Here is a 13805-nt window from a genome sequence, read left to right on the forward strand (position 1 = left end):
AATACCTGTACGAGATAGAAATGGTAATTTGATGACTAAAGATTTGGATATGAAAGGAAGGTGGAAATTGCACTTTGAGTCTGTTCTAAATTGACCAATCCCAGCTGAAGAGGACATTTTGCCAGCCGAGAGAGATTTGCAGGTAGAAACAGGGAATATAACCTTGGATGAGGTAGCAAAATCCATAAAGAACTTAAAGAATTTTAAGGCCCCAGGAGAGGATGGCATATTTCCTGAAATGCTGAAGGTGGAAAATGACGAATTGATGAATGCGCGTTTGAAACTTTTTAATGTGGCTTGGGATAATGGTGGAATTCCAGAAGAGTGGAAAAATGGAGTGATTATAAAAATACCAAAAAAGGGAGATATAAGTGTGTGTAGCAATTGGAGTGGGATAACTTTGACACCTGTAGCTGCAAAAGTCTTTTCCAAAATCTTGTTGAACAGAATAGAGCCAGTAACTGACAAATTTTTAAGAGAAGAATAAGCGCGATTTAGAAAGGGTCGAGGTTGTAATGATCAGATTTTTATTTAAGGCATCAAATGCAACAAGCTAATGAGATGAAAATTCCACTTAGTATGTGTTTTGTGGATTTTGAAAAGGCGTTTGATAGTGTTTCACATGGAGCTATGTTGAAAATTATGAGATTCTATGGTATACCAGAAAAGTTTGTAAATATTATTAGAAGCCTGCATGAAGGTACTTTTTGTAAGGTAATGGTGGGTGGTTCTTTGAGTGATCCATCTCAAGTTAGGTCAGGAGTGATTCAAGGAGGAGTTCTTTCGCCATTGCTGTTTGTTTTGGTTATGGATTATGTTATGAGAAAGGTTGTAAGGAGAACAGGTGCAGGAATTAAGTGGAAAGAAAACAAGAAGCTGATGGATTTGGACTATGTTGATGATATTGTACTGATTTGCGGAAGTATTTACGAGATGCAGAGGGTGCTTGATTGTCTGGTGGAGGAAGGAGAATAAGTGGCATTGGTAATAAATTGTGGGAAGACTGAAATTATTAATATGAACGTGGAGAAACAAATCGATTGTGTAATTGGGAATAATGTGGTGAAGAAAGTAGAAAATTTTAAATATCTGGGAACGATTATATCATCTAATGGATCATTAAACAATGAAATTGAGGAGAGGACTAGACAGGCTTGGCGAGCTGTTGGAATGTTGAAAACTGTTTGGAATAATAATATGCTTTCGGTACATACTAAAGTAAAAATTTACAAGTCCATGGTTAGACCAATTTTAATTTATGGGCATGAGTCATGGTACAGTACAATGGCAACAGTTCAGAAAGTATTAGGATTTGAAAATAAAATACCGAGAAGGATTCTTGGGGTAAAGTGGCAAGACAGAGTTACAAATGCAAGAGTAAGGGATATTACAAGAGTGGAATCAGTTAATGAATATGTCAGACCGTCTCGCTGGAAGTGGCTGGGGCACATATACAGAAAAGAAGGCAGTTTAATACAGGATGTGCCAGAGTGGACTGCTAGAGGAAGAAGAGGTAGAGGTAGGCCGAGGGAAACTTGGTTGAGGACAATGAAAAGAGAAGCAGGAAAGGAGTGTTGGTGGGACCTGAAGGAGATAGGAAGAGACAAATATTGGTGGAGAGAGTTCGACGAGGCCCTATGCATCCCGTGGGGTGCCACAGGAAATGATACATACATATATATATATATATATATATATATATATTGTTACATAGCCTATGATTTCATCATCCTTTGTGTAATTTTAACGCACAGTATGCTGCATGTTTGATCACGAGCGTGTTCTGCCTCAGTTCCCCCTTCTACCGTTATAGTAGAGTAAGTCGTCATTTCTGTTGTTTCAGTGCGGGATTTTCAGCTCTCTGTCCCCATGGCTTCATTTGCGCGTCCCTCTTACAAGTTGTATCAGGCTCTGCTGGCCCCTATTTTAATGAGCTCAGTCTCTGCATCATTGCCACTTAGATCTGCTCCTCATTTTGTTCACATCTCTGTCCTCTCCTGTACAGATATTATTATTGTGAGTGCTCAAGAAATCTCCAACCATCTAGCAGCTGTGTGTAATTTGAGTATAACTGTTGTTGCATTTTTTCTTGTACTGTATAGCATAAGTTTAATTTGTAGGCCTAGTGAAGTTTTTGTAATTCGTGTGGGGTTCTTTATGTCAGTCATTTTTGATAATAGTTTGTATCTGTAATTATTTATCTGGCATTCACTGAGTGTTATCTGGTATCTCATTTTTATCAGGGCTGACTTAGATAAATTTATTCTTGCTAATTTCGTGTTAATAGAGGCTATTGCAGTTAACCATATATTTAACCTGTTTATTTGCCATTACATTATCTTTATGAGTCCTGAATGTTTTGTTGTTAATTTAAGCATTAAACTTTAACTTGTAATTTTACCTAACTCTGTTGTTTTGAACCTGGAACTTTACGGGACAGTAGTGACTCTTCGTATTCTCACTTAAAGTGTACATTATCTTTCTCTGTTCCGTAACATAAATTTGGCGACCTCATATCAGGATATTCAGGATATTATCATAAGGATATTGTTTGATATTTTGTGACTGTGATATATTCATGATGGCTACTATTTCTACACTTGATGAAGCCAAAGATTTTTGTCAAATGTGCAAACAGTGTGTGATATAGAAAACAGAACAAAGAATGAACTTAAGCTTGTTGCTCAACAATTGGGAATTGCAGTTCACTCTCATCATTCTAAAGATCAAATTGTTGGCATGATTAATAAAAGCTTGTTTAATGTAACTCCTCCAAATGAGCAAACGAAGATTGAATTAGCTAAGTTACAGCTAGCCCTGCAGGAGGCTCGTGTGAAGGAAGCTGAATTTCAAGCACGTGCTAAGGAGGCTGATGTTAAGGAGGCTGAGTTTCACGCACAAGTTGAAATTGCTAGGATTCAGGCAGACCATGAGTATCGCATGAAACAAGGTGGAACTGGATCATCTAGCTCTGATGATTTTGATGTGGCTAAAAATGTTAAACTTGTCCCTCCTTTTAATGAATCTGATTTAACAAAGTATTTTCAGTTGTTTGAGAGGGTAGCTACAGGTTTTAATTGGCCTAAGGAGTATTGGCCAGTACTCCTTCAAACTGTTCTCACCGGTAAAGCTCAAGTAACTTATGCATCTTTGCCTCAGGATCAGTCTGATAATTATGATGTAGTTAAGAGCTTGATTCTTAAGGCCTATGAGCTTGTTCCTGAAGCTTATAGAGTAAAATTTAGGACAACTTATAAGCAAGATAAGCAATCCCATGTTGAGTATGCAAAAATCAAAGAAGATCTGTTCGAGCAGTGGTTAAATTCTAAGAATGTGGATTCTGATTTTGGTAAATTTAAGCAGATGATTTTGCTGGAGGATTTCAAAAGGTGTATTAGTAAAGATGTAAGCCTATATCTTGATGAGAAAAGAATAGATAATTTGTCTGATGCTGCAGTTTTAGCTGATGAGTATGTTCTCACTCACAAGAGATATTCTAGAGAAAAAGGGAAAGCTGAGAGTAAGTACGTTGCCTCTACTCAGAGTACAGGTAACAGGAAAGAGAATAAGGATGATGTTTCTCAGGAAGTAAATACCAGCTTCACCTCTAGATTTCAGAAAAGTAAATGTACTTATTGTAGTAAGCTTGGTCATACTACGGAGAGATGTTTCAGGAGACAGCGTGATGTGAACAAAAAGGAGTCTTTAAATATTCAGTCAATTGGTCTAGTGTCCACTCTTGAGAGTTCCCAGAATTCTTTAACTGAGTTAACTGAACCTGCTTTGAGGGGTAACTTAAATTCTCATGATGGAGCTCCTCTTTTGAGCAGTAACGTGGGTGACACTCTCAAGAATTCATGTGCTAATTTCCTGTCTGATGGTTTTGTCAGTCCTCTGGACAGTAATGACAGGAAATCAGTTCAAATATATCGTGATACAGGTGCTTGCCAATCCCTTATGCTGACCAGTGTTCTAGGCTCTAATTTTAATTCCTCTGATGAAACTGTAATCTTACAAGGTGTAGGGAATAATTACTTCTCTGTCCCTCTGTGCAGAGTGAATTTAGAGTCTGGTTTTGTTAATGGTTCCGTTATGGTTGGGTTGGTTGAGACACTCCCAATGTCAGGTGTAACTTTCTTACTTGGAAATGATATTGGTGGAAGTCAAGTGTGTCCAGCTCCTCAGTTGTCTAGTGAGCCAGTGGCTGCGTCCCAGGATTGTGATGTCCCTGATGTGTTCCCTGCATGTGCTGTCACTAGGGCTAAGTCTAAAGTTACTGGTGATTTAGAGGATAATGATGATGATGATGTTATCCTAGCTGACACTTTTCTTGCTAATTTGGACCACTCACCAGATGAGGCAGTACCCCGTAGTGTTGATAATTTGTCTCGTCAAGAGTTGGTTGAGTTGCAGGTTGCTGACCCTGAGTTGAAAGGTCTAGCTAACTCTGCTTACAGTGAAGAAGAGTCAGCCGGTGCTTCTACTTGTTATTATGTAAAGTCAGGAGTACTTATGAGGAAGTGGAGACCCCCAACAGCATCAGCCGACTGTGAATGGGAGGTTGTACATCAAGTTGTCATCCCTCGTGTTTGTAGGCAGGATATCATTCGAGTGGCTCATGATTCCAGTTTGGCAGGACACCTTGGAGTGAGGAAGACTGTGGCACGCATTTTGAAACACTTCTACTGGCCAGGTATCTTCAGGGATGTTTCCTGGTATTGTAAGTCTTGTCACACCTGTCAAGTTGTGGGGAAGTGTAATCAGACCGAAAAGGTTGCACCTCTAGTTCCCATTCCTCCTTTTGAGGCGCCTTTCACCCGTGTGTTGGTGGATATTGTGGGCCCTCTTCCTAAGACTTCTTCAGGATTTTCTTATGTGTTGACCCTGATTGATATGGCTACTCGTTATCCTGAAGCCATTCCGCTTAGAAATATCTCAGCAAAGAACGTGGTTAAGGAAATACTAGGGTTCTTCACAAAGTTTGGTCTGCCCAAGGAGGTACAGTCAGACCGGGGAAGTAATTTCATGTCAAACGTTTTCAAACAGTCTCTGAAAGAGTTGGGCATCACCCAGATCACGTCTTCAGCTTACCATCCCCAGACCCAAGGAGCGTTGGAGAGATATCATCAAACACTCAAATCGATGCTCAAGAAATACTGTTTGGAACATCAGAAAGACTGGGATAAAGGTCTTCCATTCGTTGTGTTTGCTGCAAGAGAATCTCCAAATGAATCACTGGGCTTCTCACCTTTTGAACTACTGTTTGGCCATGAAGTAAGAGGACCCCTTAAGCTACTCAAGGAATGCTGGCTGTCGGAGGAAGATGACGTCAACCTGCTGGAGTATGTGATGAATTTCAAAGAACGGCTGTCCACTGCTTTACAGCTGGCGAGAGAGAATTTAGGAGCTGCTCAGGAGAAGATGAAGACTTGGTATGATAAGAAGTCCAGGTTACGCCACTTTCAGCCAGGAGATCAGGTTTTGATTCTGCTACCAGTTCATGGGCAACCTCTTCAAGCCAAGTTTAGTGGCCCTTATTTCGTGGAGAAGAAACTCAGTGATGTCAGCTATGTCATCGCCACACCAGATCGTAGAAAGAGCAAGCAACTATGTCACATCAACATGTTAAAGTTATATCACAGGCGGGACGAAAATAATCCAGTCTGCACTGTAGCTGTTCCACCCGAGTCTGCAAGTGAAGCTCTCCCATGCAGTATGAGCCTGAGTGATAGTTTGGGGAAGAATCCTGATATCATGAATGATCTCCAGACTAAGCTTTCTCATCTACCACCCAAGGAAAGGCAGGAGTTTTCGGCATTACTGCAGGAGTACCCGCAAGTGTTCCGTGCTACTCCAGGAAGAACCACTGTGTTGATGCATGATGTCGATGTTGAAGACGCAAAGCCAATTAAATTGCCTCCTTACCGTGTGAACCCAGTGAAAGTTCCACTCATCCAGAAGGAGCTTGGCTACCTGTTGGACCACAAGATGATTGAGCCCTGTCAGAGCGAGTGGAGTTCTCCTGTCACTCTAGTCCCTAACCCAGGTGGGTCACAGAGGCTTTGCATCGACTACAGACGTGTTAATCAGATAACCAAAACAGACACTTACCCTCTCCCTCGTGTGGAAGATTGCATAGACAAGATCGGAAAGGCTAGGTACATAAGTAAGTTTGATTTGTTAAAGGGATACTGGCAAGTACCTATGACTGAACGTGCTAGGGAGATCTCATGTTTTGTAACACTAGGAAAGGCTTTTGCATGTTCTGTAATGCCGTATGGTATGAAGAATGCACCAGCCACATTTCAGAAGCTCATGAATGTTGTAACAGAGGGTTTGGCAGGGTGTGTTGTTTATATTGATGATGTATTAATCTTCAGTGACAACTGGAAAGATCACCTATGCCATGTCAGTAAATTTCTTGACCGTTTAGTTCATGCTAATCTTGTAGCTAATTTATCAAAGCGTGAGTTTGGTCAAGCTAAAGTTCAGTACCTTGGGTATGTAATTGGTGATGGACATGTTGCACCACCAGGAGCTAAGGTTCAGGTTATAAGTGATCTTCCCAGACCTAAAAGTAGGAAAGAGCTACAAAGATTTTTGAGAATGGTAGGTTATTACAGGAGATTTGTTCTTAACTTTTCTATTCTTGTATCACCACTTACAGACCTACTGAAAAAGGGAGTTGAATTTGTCTGGACCGATAACTGTGAATCCTCTTTCAACAAACTTAAAGCTATTCTATTAAGTCAGCCAGTGCTCGCTACTCCAAATTTTGCTAAGCCTTTTAAGATGGCTGTTGATGCAAGTGATACAGGAGCTGGGGCTGTTTTGCTGCAAGAGGATGATCAGGGTATTGAACATCCTGTATCTTATTACAGTAAGAAGTTCACTCCACCTCAAAAGAACTACTCAACTATTGAGAAAGAGCTTTTGGCCTTGATTTTGGGTTTACAGCATTTTTCATTTTATTTGTGTTCTGGTTTTGACCCCATAGTCATTTATACCGATCATAACCCACTGAAATTCCTTAGTAAGTTTAAAGATAAAAATCAGAGATTGACAAGATGGAGTCTACTTCTTCAGGAGTATTCATTAGACATACAACATGTCAAGGGGAAAGAGAATGTTATTGCAGATTGCTTATCTAGACTTTAGACAGATTGTTTTAGAGTAATAAGAAATTTCCTTTGTAAATTTCTTTTTCTTTGTGGGGAGGTGTTACATAGCCTATGATTTCATCATCCTTTGTGTAATTTTAACGCACAGTATGCTGCATGTTTGATCACGAGCGTGTTCTGCCTCAGTTCCCCCTTCTACCGTTATAGTAGAGTAAGTCGTCATTTCTGTTGGTTCAGTGCGGGATTTTCAGCTCTCTGTCCCCATGGCTTCATTTGCGCGTCCCTCTTACAAGTTGTATCAGGCTCTGCTGGCCCCTATATAATGAGCTCAGTCTCTGCATCATTGCCACTTAGATCTGCTCCTCATTTTGATCACATCTCTGTCCTCCCCTGTACAGATATTATTATTGTGAGTGCTCAAGAAATCTCCAACCATCTAGCAGCTGTGTGTAATTTGAGTATAACTGTTGTTGCATTTTTTCTTGTACTTTATAGCATAAGTTTAATTTGTAGGCCTAGTGAAGTTTTTGTAATTCGTGTGGGGTTCTTTATGTCAGTCATTTTTTATAATAGTTTGTATCTGTAATTATTTATCTGGCATTCACTGAGTATTATCTGGTATCTCATTTTTATCAGGGCTGACTTAGATAAATTTATTCTTGCTAATTTCGTGTTAATAGAGGCTATTGCAGTTAACCATATATTTAACCTGTTTATTTGCCATTACATTATCTTTATGAGTCCTGAATGTTTTGTTGTTAATTTAAGCATTAAACTTTAACTTGTAATTTTACCTAACTCTTTTGTTTTGAACCTGGAACTTTACGGGACAGTAGTGACTCTTCGTATTCTCACTTAAAGTGTACATTATCTTTCTCTGTTCCGTAACAATATATACAGAGAGGGAGAGAGAGAGAGAGAGAGAGAGAGAGAGAGAGGCAGGAACTTGTCACGTCGAGATTTGGTGGCCGACTGGTACGTTAGTTTAGGGAGGTAAACAGCAACAACAGCGAGGACAATTTTGTGTACTGATTAGGGACAAAAAAAAAAAGGAAATTTTTGATGAGCGGTTGAGTTACAGAGGTGTGGTCCATCCTTAGATATAAGGCTTCTTGGGATCTTTACCTTTCTCTCCAGACGGCGGTACCCAGAGAGAAAGTAGGAATATGGTCAAGAGAGAGAAGGAAACAACCCATCAAACGGATATACAGAGACCAATTACATGTATACAGAATAAATAGTATTACCGGGTATTTGTGACACACACACACACACACACACACACACACACACACACACACACACACACACACACACACACACACAGTCGTACCCTATCATAGCCAATTCTGTTTACAATTCTATTTTTATCTCCTCAGCACATCACAGAAATCTCGTCAACTATTCATAATTCTCTCTCTCTCTCTCTCTCTCTCTCTCTCGGTATACGCCCCGTCAATATTCTGTTGTATGTTGTTAAGGCAAATCGTGTCCTTGTTTGGAAAGAAAATGGGCATGTGTCAATCTCACAGTGTCGTGAATGACTTAAATTGAAGGCTGACAACCAGGAACTAAAGCCGTGTTTCTTTTGAGGATATATGAGTCTGGGCAAATGTGAAACCTCGTCAAGTCTGAATGAGACCGAGGACACATATTTATATAGTGTGGTAAGGGGGGGAGGGAGGAAAGGGAAGGAGGGAAGCAGTATGTGAGCATAATTCTTTCACTGAGGGAATATCATGGTGTAATATGCCAGGAAGGTCGTTCATGAAGAAATGCCAGAAAATCTAGTAAGCCCAAGAGAACGCAGCCCTTATTAGCAACCTCCGTTACTCAAATATTGCCTAAAAATGCCATCCTGTCATCTCGAATGCCAAGTCGTAACAAAATAGCAGAGTAGGATGCTAGCCACACAGGAGTGCTGTGGATAGGATGTAGAGCCATAGCATTATCCTTTTCCTCCACTCCGGTACACAAAATAAGCTTCAAAAGGACAAAAATCTGGGGTAGTTAAGGTAGTGTGGTAGAGGCTGCTACATTAAAAGCACGCATATTGTAATATGACAATGATTCTTAAGTAGTGTAAGTCTTTTGTTAGCCAGTTTTAGTCATACTAGGGATCGAGTTGACTATTAAACAAGAATATTTCCTACTTTACATCAAAGGCTCATCAAATTTCCTGCAACCAAGACGTAGCATGCAGGTTGTGGGAGAGGTTTGGTTCCGTCAGGTAAACTCTAACCGACTGTAGTAAAAGAGGAGAGTTATTCCTAGCTCAAAAATAAGAATCATCCAAAATCATGCAAACCCGACTTAGCATTCAGATTGTGAAGGCGGCCCAGTTCCGTCAGGTAAAAACAAACTGACTGTAACACTGCATTCCTGCCTGCCCCTCAGAGTGTTGGAGAGAGTGGAGTTGAGTTCAGACTTCCTCAGCAACATCTCCACAGACCTCACCCAAGGACCCGCCGCTGCCAACATGCAACACGTGTGAGTATCAGCAACACTTTATGTTACGGTATACACAGGAAACAATATATACCAATAGTGGTGGTGTATATCAGAGTGATCAGTGGCAGCAATTTGTATCGCCAGTAAACAGAAATATCAACAGTTTATTATTGTTAAAACAATTGGTATCCTACGTGCAACAGTTTACAGTACTGTATATTGCAGCAACAGAGGAAGTATTCATAAAGAATCTCAAAAAAAGTTTACTTGCCAAATCACTTGACTGTTTCTTCATTAAACGGCGACCTTCTTCCCTCGCTTTTTTCCTTGTTTTTTACTGATTGACGAAATCTGTCATTTTATTATACACCTTGTCGGTGATGCTATGATTGATAACACGTTTTGAGGACGTGTGTTTATAACTATCATCATTACCGCTCTTATTCCATGATTCGGATCATGTGATCAGAAACTTGTCTGAACTCATCATCATCATCAGTTACAACATCATCATAATCTGTAATTAATATTCTGTGATTAATTCTTTCTCTCCTATAACTTTTTTTTTTAATTTTTACTTACTACCGGCAAGCGATATTAGTCAGCTTTGGGAAAACCGTTCATAATGAAGGAGTTAATAATTTCCTCTTTGCAATGGAGGCATATTAAAGTTAACGTCTCCATTTCAAAAAGCAATTGAAAATAGTCCGTGGGCAGCAAGACCAAAATGAAGAAGACCTTGTCGTACTAAATGGTTATTAGTATGTCCAGCAACAGATTATTAAATTCGCAAACGCCATATGAGAACAAATCATTGTCTTGCTCGGTATATATATATATATATATATATATATATATATATATATATATATATATATATATATATATATATATATATATATATATATATATATATATATATATATATATATATATATATATATATATATATATATATATATATATATATATATATATATATATATATAATTATATGTGTGTGTGTGTGTGTGTGTGTGTGTGTGTGTGTGTGAATCCTGTATGTTTTCTACGTTTTTCTACGTTTTATAATAAGTATATTCTATGCATTGGGATGGAAACCTTTCTTTTCACGACTAATTATTATCATTTTTCTTTATTATTTTTGCTCTCGGCACGCGGTATAATCCAGCGTAGGAGAGGCGTTTCGAATTAAAGGAGTTAGATGCAGCCAACATAACCTCCATCAAAGCGAATGGTCTTTCCTAAGCTTTAACATAATTCTCTGGGAAAAGCAAGAATAACAGATGTTGTCTCACTGACGGCGGTTAAGCTATAATAAACTAACTGGATCATAGAGGAAGAGAAAATCTACCAAGTCAATAACAATACGATCCATTATGTTAACGAAGTAATAATATATATAATTACCATTTCAGATACTTCAAGAGATTCCGCTACTGTGGCTACGTCCTTCATGTTAAAGACTGCAGACCCAAAACTGATGGTAAGCACCTTTCTTTAAGATCTTACGGATGTATTACTAAAATTGAGTGCTCTGTGCTGCGGAAAACTTCCAGTTTTTGGCGATACTTTCTGAAGCATTTGATGACAATATGGCAGGTATGCTTCAGTATTGTTGGTGCACATATTCCGTAATGTGGGATAGCGGTCGATCACATCAAACAACTAGAAAGCGTTCAGAGAGAGCATACCTCCGCCAATGCCACTGACATGAAAAAAGATCCGCATCCATGGATATAATATTCGAATCCGGATCCGGATCCACCCTAAAATTTAATCAATTCTTCCTTGTTCCATGGCCCACCTTTCCACAAAATTTCATTGCAATGCATTGAGAACTTTTGGAGATATTGTGCGGGATACTCCGGATCCGAATCAATTTCATCATTTCTTCCTTTGTCCATGGCCCACCCTTCCACAAAATATCAAAATCTTTTCATAACTTTTTGGGTAATTTTGCTAACAAATCAGTGGATACAGGAGCCGGATGCGGATCTGCCCCCAAATTTAGTTAATTCTTTCTTGGTCCATGACCCACGTTTCCACAATATTTCACTGAAATTCATGAACACTGTTGGAGCTATTGTGCAGAATACTCCGGATCCGGATGCAGATCCGGCCCAAAATTTAATAATTTTTTCGTTGGCCCATGACCCACTCTTCCACAAAATTTCGTCAAAATCCGTTCATAACTTTTTGAATAATCCTGCTAACAAGCACACACACAAACGTGGGGTAAAACAGAACCTTCATGGCGGAGGTAATTACAGGCGTTCAATAAATGATCATCCAAAAGCAGAGGATAGCTTATACTTTCCCGCACTTAGTTATAATAACACAGTGCAGGAGGAATTTAGATTAAATTAGAAAGCACTAAGAGAGTGCACGGTGCCCCAATGCCATTGCCATTGAAAAGGATCCGGATCCGCGGATATAGGATCCAGATCCGGATCTGCCCCCAAATTTACTCAATTTTTTCTTGGTCTATGGCCCATTTTTTCACAAAATTTCATTGAAATTCATTGAGAAATTTTGGCTACTCCCGATCCGGATCGGTCCGTAAATTTTAAAAAATATTCCTTGTCCCATGGCCCACCCTTCCACAAAATTTAATCAAAATTCGTTCAGCCTGATCGGGATCCGGATCCACCCCGAAATTTAATCAGTTCTTTCTTGGTCCAAGGCCTACCGTTTAACAGAAATTCATTGAGATTCATCGAAAAAAAAAAAATGGAGGTATTGTGCGGGATATTCCGGATCCGGGTCCAAATCCGTTCCAAAATTTAATAATGTCTTCATTGGTCCATGGCCCACCCTTCCACAAAATTTCGTTACAATCTCCTCATAACTTTTTGAGTAATCCTGCCAACAGACGGACAAACAAACCAATGCGGGCTAACACATAACCAAGGGGAGTAATAAGGGGCATTATAACGCTCTCAGGTCCCATGTTTCACCTGTAGGTGAACAAAATCGTTTGGATTTAGTTACAATGCTATAAGTTGCTTAGGTCATGAAATATTAATGGTTACAGTTGTGACCTTCTCAATCCCCAGTGGACTTTCTCAGGTGAGTTCTTCTGACAGAGAGGGTTAACTTTGCCCACTTGATATGCGCATGTTGTCCATTAGCCAAGTTTCAAGTCATTTAAGTTTGGGTAATAGGGAATTGAAAACTTGTTGGGTATAAAAATCAAGAAACATGTTGGCTACCTTTTGCAATTTGATGTGCCATGTCACCAGATTTCTACGATAACATTATATACAGGTACTCAGCCTCTTCAGATCGGTGAATTTATTGTTAATGGCTGTGATTTTATTTAGCTTTAGGGAAAACCTCTTTTATATTCATTGGAATTCGTCTTTAATAGTATCACTACCACACGCATCTCTTAATATGGACATAATTACTGGATGGTGAGTAGAATAATATATGAAAGACATCCTCGTACTGAAGGGACGCAGTTAAGAAAGAAGCATTGGGTCTAAATCCACAATAGCAACATGACGTCATCACTGGTGGGTCGGTCAGCTGGCAGTTCTTCACCACGGGGAGAAGTCACTGGAAAGAACTGTCACACATATTCTGACTTACATATATTCTCGCTACAATTTTGTTCCATGGAATTCACCAATCTACCAGGATTTTTTTTTTTTATATCCATCTCTTTTTTCATAAAATTCTACATAAGCTAAAATCACAAATGAAAATATTAAAAATCACAAAAATGGGATTATCCACTCAACATTAAAATTTTGACTACGTCTTCAAAAAGCCGTGTTGATAAACGATCCAACCATCCTTCTGCACGGATGAAGGAGTAGTCATTAAACGATTCAGTAAAATGATTCTTAGTGCATTGTATGTTAGCTACTACTGGACGATTTCACCAACCCAACGTGATGGCCGAGTAGTTAGTGTTTCGTGCTACAAAGCTGCCTATCCATTAATACCTGGGTTCAAATCCCGGTGCGGGCAGTTGACACTACTCTACAAGTCTCAGGTATCCATCCACCATTTATGGGTTGGTAGTTATGATGAGTGCCTAGAGAAACAGCTAGGGGAGTTCACTGCGATAATGTGGATGATTCAGTTGTCTTGTATCCCAATAAGCCGCACAGGCTCAAAGGCCTAAGTTACAGAAAGAAGCACGGTGGGTGAGTACCCTGATACAGGCACAAAGGCCTAAGTTACGGAAAGAAGAACAGTGGATGAGTAGCCTACCCTACC

General features: G+C 39.4%; 1 protein-coding gene across 1 annotated transcript in view; it reads left to right on the forward strand.

Moving 5' to 3' along the window:
• Positions 1-13805, forward strand: part of LOC145418266 (uncharacterized) — a 481506-nt gene that overhangs the window by 364935 nt on the left and 102766 nt on the right. The window contains exons 14-15 of the mRNA XM_080286710.1: positions 9519-9611; positions 10991-11058. Coding sequence (XP_080142836.1) covers positions 9519-9611; positions 10991-11058 — 161 coding nt within the window. The remainder of the gene's footprint in view (positions 1-9518; positions 9612-10990; positions 11059-13805) is intronic.

The sequence above is a fragment of the Coenobita brevimanus genome, chromosome 113 (assembly GCF_032717465.1).
Source record: "Coenobita brevimanus isolate Jiangsu-jjx chromosome 113, ASM3271746v2, whole genome shotgun sequence".
Classification (NCBI taxonomy): Eukaryota; Metazoa; Arthropoda; class Malacostraca; order Decapoda; family Coenobitidae; genus Coenobita; species Coenobita brevimanus.